Here is a 7,275-nt window from a genome sequence, read left to right on the forward strand (position 1 = left end):
GACAGGGTCGCCCTGAAGATTGGTCTCCCACTCTGGTCAACCCACAGGCTGCGGGTAGATTCCCCTTTGGACCGGTACACACCCGCCAGGATGAGAAGTCCCATGTAAGCCCGAATCTCTTCAGCATCCACATCGTTCCATCCCGACACTGAACGCCTCCCATAGAGATTTGTCATCTGTAAAATTAGCTGAATCATGTCGGGAGTGAAGAAAAGGTCAAAAGAGGATGCCACATCATAAATTCTTGATATGGCATATCTTGTGGGCCCTGGAATCATGCCGGTGGGTGCCTGAATGTAGCGCAGCGTCTCGGCATGAGATGGAGACCAGACTTGCCCATTTTCCCTGTCCACTCACTGCTAGGATGGGCCGGATCCTCAGTGTCCTCCCCACTTTCAGACAAACATTCAGAAGCACTCTCAGTTGTGGAGGATTCCAGAGATAATCCAATGTCAGACTCGGAGCTTGTTTCTTCAGAATAAGAGTCATCGCTTGCAGATGAAGGCTGCATGACCATTTATACGGCCTCTTCTGCAGTGAAATGCCTCTTCATTTTAGCTCCTACTCTTGGCTCCAGGACTTTCTCCTTCTCTGCTCACTCATGAAATAACCCCTCAGCCAAACTGCATGTTAACATTTGGCTGCCAGGTGCGTAAACAAACTAACAGTTGTTTTTTAATTACTCGAGCAAATCTTTCAAAACACACACACACACACACACACACACACACACACACACACACACACACACACACACACACACACACACACACACACACACACACACACACACACACACACACACACACACACACACACACACACACAGTTGGGGCCCCGAAATGCTGACATTACAAAATGCATGGTTTATACTGCAATGGCAGTGAGATCAAAAAAGGTGGTTTGAATGGCAGTCAATGAGGCATTTTTTGCCACGAAGGTGTCCAGAGGTAGTATCCAAGACTACGTAAAAAATAATAATGCAGTCAAATCAATTTTGTTGCTAATCTTTGACTCATCCAAGACTCTAATAGCCACCAAAGTTCCATCCCTCTACTAATTATATCGAACATTTTCATTTTTTGTGTTCTTTTTTTAATAAATAATGAGATAATTCAGATAATGAAACAGGCATTTAAAGGGTTAAAATCCAGAATATTATTGAATGTTTGGTAGTTTTGAGTACGTTATAAGCTGTTTAAACGATTCATGAAAAAAAAAGTAGAAAAAAAAATTCATGTATGATGATTTAATAGCAGTTATTATGGGCGTGTACATTTTTGCCACGAAGGTGTCCGGAGGGTACAAAATGCATCACGAGAGTATACAAAAGACATAAGTGTAAACGACAATGGATTTAAAAAATTTGACTCAAAAGAAGACTTCTTACAGAATTCCATGCCAAAAGCTGTAACACAGCTGAAATGATTACCAAATTAAAAAAAAAAGTCAGGAAAAATGTACAAAAATGCCCGAGGAGGGCACACGGATTAAGTTTGCTTTGTGAACAATGCTCATATGTTTCCTTTATACCATGATTGTCTTCCTTAAAGTTCAGTTAAAACCAATACATCTGGTCTCTGTTGGATGCAGTCCGCCGATTTCAATTTGGCACAAATAAAAAAGCCTACATATTAAAATACAAACACAAATCACAAAGCAACTCTCCTACACATGAAATGCAGTCTAAAGGGTCAGTTCACTCAAATCACTAATTCCATGTTCCTTTTGTGTCCCTATATTTGTGTGTTATGTGACAAATATCTTGATATATGTGTTAAGACCTACTATGTGCAGAATTTCTCCACTGATGCAATTTGTAATGTGTTCTAAGAAACAAAGATTCTTTCGAGGTGTTACATGACGGATTGAGGAGACTTTGGTTGTGTAGCTCACCAGAGGCTGTTTGTTCTTCACCAGGCAGACGGTCCTGGTGGCCTCCTCTTCCTCCGGCAGCTCGTCGGGCATCGGAGGCAGAACTGGCTCGTAGTCCTTCTGGGCCACCGTATCGTGAGCTGAGAGCAGAGCCTGCAAGAGATCACCAGCCATCAGTTTATAAGCAAAAACAAGCTATTCTGGTTCATTTTCACAACTTTCATGTCAAAGTCAACTTTATTGTCAATCTTTCAGTTTGTGCGTTTCCCACAATCCCGAGGAATACAAAATATGTATAAAATATGTACACACATTCAACAGACACATTTATACACATGCACACATAAATAAAAGCACAACAATCAACATATTCAAAATAACAGTCACTTCGTGTGCCTTTAAACCGTCCTCACCATGCATGCTTTAATCTTTGTTTTAAAAAACATTTGATCATCCCTTGTGTTTATTGGATTGGCTTTTTATTTAATTATAGCATGTTATTGTTGATATTTTTAGTTTCCTTTTTTGTTGTTGTTTGAATCTAGTGGAGCACTTCTTGCTGCATGTTCGTATTATAACTAGAGATGTCCCGATCCGATCACGTGATCGGGGATCGGAGCCGATCACGTGATTTTCAAAAGATCGGGAGAAAAAAATCGGGGGATCGGGATTTTTTTTTTTTTTTTTTTATACATTTTTTTTATTTATTTAATGTTACAAAACAAAAATTACCATGTTCACGTCTTAAAGTCATCCTGAGGACTTAGTTTTGGTTTAAAATTACACAACATCATGTATGTGTTGCTTTCTTTGGGCTTGTTTTCATAGACCTGGTTGCTTATTTCTCTGAAATCTGGCAACAGAGTGGGCGCAGTGTCTAATAGTAGCAGTAAGCTAACGAGAGGCTACGTTCAGCTGGTGACTCGGGAGTCGGGACAGAGAAAATGTCAGGAGTTTGGAAGTATTATAAAATTGAAAGCGAAGGCAGTGTAACAGCCAGATGCAATGTTTGCAAGGCGGAGGTTCCGCGTGGTGGAAAGAACAGAGCTACGTTCAACACGACCAATCTAATACGCTACCTGAGAAACAAACACCAACAACAACACGGCGAGTACACAGCGGCCACTCAGGTAACGGCACTGAAACAACCGACACTTTCAGAGACTTTTAAAAGGAAAGAGAAACTGCCCCAGATCAGTGAAAAGGCCATACAAATAACTAGATAGCTGAATTCATCGCATTGGATGACCAGCCGTTATCTGTTACCTTTTTTTTTTCTTAATGCATTGCATAAAGATCGGATCGGGAAAAATCGGTATCGGCAAATTGTCAAAATCAAATGATCGGAATCGGATCGGGAGCAAAAAAAGGTGATCGGGACATCCCTAATTATAACCCAACTTAATATAAATTAAGTTTTGTTTCAACATGTTTTTGTGCCTTTTCTTAAATGGAAAGTGAATTTAAATGCCTATAAATGACATGAATGAGATGCTGCTCAAAGGAGACTTGGTTTCTCAGCTTGTCCATGAAGTTATGTTGCTGTAAATGATATATGCAAAGTATATCCAATGATAAAAAGACAACACATTCAGACTTCCTACCTGCAGGTGAGGCTGTCTCAGGAGGCGGTAAAGCTCGTTGGCCTCTTCAGAGCAGCCCGGCAACGATCTGATGTCAATCAGCAACTACACAAAGCAAAGTCCGACATTTATAATGAAAGGCTTCCACCAGATGAATGTGAGTTGGTAATAAAACATAAAAGAAGAGTAACCTGGAGTGAGAGTCCTGAAGCGTAGTCCAGAGCCGGAGCTGGGGAATCACTCAGGAACGTTTGGAGACACTCGTAAACCTGAAAACAATGTTAAAATGATGATAAAGAAATAACATTTCAAGTTTCAAATGTATTATTAAACACCTTGAGGCTTTTATGTTTGTATCTAAGCCCACATTTCCCTCAACCTGTCTTTGACATGCCGTTAATGATTGGTTTCCTACATCTAGAGAGTTATTTGTGTTCACATCCCATCCTAGGACAATCTATTGAAGGTCAAATGAAAGTAGAATTGGTTACCAACGTTGTATTTGACAAAAAAGGAAACATTTTGTGAAATAAAGGATTAGATGTTTTACATTTCACAGCCATCAAACACCTGTGGCTAACATATCTTATTTTCATCCATGGTTATATTTTATTGAGACGAGTTTGTCTCCCTGCTTGTGCGCTCTGTTATGTCAAATTAACCATATCTATTCAAGTCATTTTAATTGTGCTTGTATGTCCATCTGTATTGCCTGTGGAGGTAATAACAAATAAAAAGAATATGAGTGACTAATCACTAATAGTACGTACCGAAATGATTCGGTACGGGCCCTTCGGTTCGGTACACGTGTGTACCGAACGAATATAACGTTAAACGTAAAAAATTGAGAACGTGAACAACTTCTTGGAAGTAATCTCAGGTGCTGCGTCGCAGCATTCAGAGTAATTTGCTCACATTGGGTTCAACCATAGACTGTATATATAAATGGACGTAGGGTCCGTGACGTCACCCATAGGAATCTGCAGAGTTGCCGTGAAGCCCTTAGTAGGCGGAGTCGGCCACTAACGGCTCGACAGTGATGTCAAGAGTTCAACTCCCGCCTGTCCAAATAAGGGCAAAGAGGCGGAGCCGAGGAGGGACCTGCTGCCAACCGAGCTGGAAGTTCCAGAGCTAGCTGAAGCTACAAGCTAAGCTAACATGCTCCCCATCTGCACACTTCCGTCGCATTTTACGTTCTAAGGTAAGCGGACATAAAACTATTCAGCAAAACTATAATAATAATCTAAGTTATTGAGTTTTTAGCATAATACTTCAGATCTTAAAACCCCTTAATGTTTGTATGCAATCTGCTAAATTCAACACTGGAATCAGCAAATATTAATATGTTTGCATGACATTAGTTATTTGTATTTTGATATCACTTAATTATACGTTTAAGGGTCAAGCTAAGGTACATGTGATGGTAGCTAGTTAGTGCTCTTACCTGTGAGGGCCTCCTCCAAACAGCATAATAAACCAGACTGTATCATTAAAACTAAGTACCATTTCTAGATCTTGACTTTAGACAAACATTCAAAAGACAACATGTATTTAAAGACCAATCTTTATTTGAATGTGCCTCTTAACCTGATATATTAGTTATACAGTAATAGTATTGACAATCTAAAAAAACTGAGCAACTCAACAGTCAACTTTATGTTTCTTATTGTCTAAAGCATTTATTATTTTCATTTTCCCCCTCTCATATTCAGTGTGGACGGATTGAGACAGCGTGGTGTCCAGAGGGCTGCAGAGACTTCAGGGAGAAACCTCCGTGTGATGGACGTCCTGTCTGTTGGTTTGGAGAGGACTGAGGGTCTTTCCTCAGCGAGGAGGACCAGGGCTGATGGAGGAGCCCATGCTGGGCACAGCTCATACCAACTGCACAGGCCTAGTCTGTCACGTTATTTGACTAAATGTGTTTACTTATACATTTAATAGGTTTACACCTTCTGTCCATATGTGCTTTTTATTTAAAACATTTGATTAACTTTTGGTTCACATTTCAATAAATTGTATTTGTATTTGCACTCCTTTCGTCCATTATTCTTACTGAAAATGTTAGATTACACATTCACATCTGACTGAAGATTGGCCCCATTTATTTGTGATGTTGCAAACTCTGCGGTACAAGGCACAAGCAATGTAAAGCTCATAAAGTGAGGCAAATAGAAATAATCAGCTGATGGAGTGTCTCATAACATCAGCTTTTAATGTTCCTCTTGGATGCTCTTCTTGACCCTCAGAGAAGGAGATAATGTCGTGTCTTTCAGGCATGTCCTTTCCTAACAAAAATGACAGGAAACATAAAACATATTATTGCAGAACAAGTGTGTTATTTATGAAAGCGTTGTGTTTGTGTGTTTAGGGGCTGTAGATATAATTATTTTGTAATTGTAATGGTTTTTTTAACAGTGAGCAATCAGATTATGAATGAACAGTATGAAGTTCATCAACATTGAAATATATGTTATTATCAAAATAATATTTAACTGTTACAAAACGTAGTGCAACTGTAGAAGCTTGCTCTGTTGTCTCACTGAAAGAATAACTTTTACCACGTTTTTACAGACAATATTGAGAGATAAATAGTAGCAGTTCTCACTATGTGTTAAATATCTTTGCCTTCAATACATTAAATTAGAAAGCTGACAAAGTCATATTGCTAACTTTTTGCATGGAATAAACCCTCAACTTAGCTGATGTGTAGGTGATCTAGTATTTAGTATTGTGTATTGGAATGTATATCAGTGTATTCAAGTCAATACTTCATTCATTTAAACCAATATCTTTCTTGATTCTTTGTACAGTATGACAAAAGAGTCTTTGTACCTGAGCTGAAGTTCACTGCTGTGAGGAGTCCAGTTCTGTCTCTCACTCTCTGGTCCAGCCTGTCTGCATCACCTGGACACCTTAAACAAACAGATATATATATGTAAAGTACCATGTGTACAAACAATATGACTGATTCTCTTCTGTTGAACATGTTGGATAGTGTATTGTCCGAGTCAGGGTCCTTTTTATTTTACTGTAACTTTGGAAGTTGTGTTACCAATGCTTACTGTTTATTTGATACCCATTTGGTAATGCAATTAATAAAAACAACAAGGTTTGGGTTCGTTCTTCAGATGACTATGACGTTAACGTGTAAGCTCGATAATGAACTCCAGCTCAATCAACCATATTGTAATATCTAAGTAATCATCTTGAAATATGACATTAATAATTGTAATATACACACATCTTATTGTGAGGTTGATTTCACATACACGACATTAGCTTGTCTACATACTTGAGCATAGCCAATTTAAATTAACCTTAGATGCATACAGTTCTACCTTCATAATAAAATATCTCTAAATTACAAGGATGTAACCTTATTTTATCAACCTCAAACAGAAGCCGTTTGTTCAACAGTATTATCCCACTTAACACTTGTCTATTTCGTTTTAACCTTTATATATACAGTCTATGATTTTAACTTGGAGGCTACGATTAGCATCGTTAGCACCGATGTAGCTACCACTAGCTTACATGCTAACCCAAGCCTTACTATTCATTACGTAGCTGATTAAAATCATTAACACATAAATAAAGGACTCGAATTTTACTTACCGCATTCATGCACCGTCTGTTTTAACCGCAGAGCGAGTCACAATAGTCCGATATATAAGCATGAAGAACAAACAACCACGGCCGGCTACAAGTTGTGTTTCCTGGATGAGCTGAGCAGGCAGAGTGCCTGTAGCTTCACGGAGCAGCTAGCAGAGAGACAAGAAGCTAACAGCGGCAGGCACTTGACAGAGCCGTCACTCAA

At 39.1% G+C, this 7,275-nt stretch overlaps 1 protein-coding gene across 1 annotated transcript in view; it reads right to left on the reverse strand.

Moving 5' to 3' along the window:
* Positions 1-1,722: 1,722 nt before the first annotated feature.
* Positions 1,723-7,275, reverse strand: part of LOC117460721 (uncharacterized) — a 14,166-nt gene continuing 8,613 nt past the window's right edge. Inside the window, exons 2-4 of the mRNA XM_071205919.1 lie at positions 3,650-3,727; positions 3,480-3,563; positions 1,723-2,028 (exon numbers count right to left, since the gene is read on the reverse strand). Of these exons, the coding sequence (XP_071062020.1) occupies positions 1,750-2,028; positions 3,480-3,563; positions 3,650-3,727 (441 nt within the window). The 3' untranslated portion in view covers positions 1,723-1,749. The remainder of the gene's footprint in view (positions 2,029-3,479; positions 3,564-3,649; positions 3,728-7,275) is intronic.

This window comes from Pseudochaenichthys georgianus, chromosome 2 (genome assembly GCF_902827115.2).
Source record: "Pseudochaenichthys georgianus chromosome 2, fPseGeo1.2, whole genome shotgun sequence".
Taxonomy (NCBI): Eukaryota; Metazoa; Chordata; class Actinopteri; order Perciformes; family Channichthyidae; genus Pseudochaenichthys; species Pseudochaenichthys georgianus.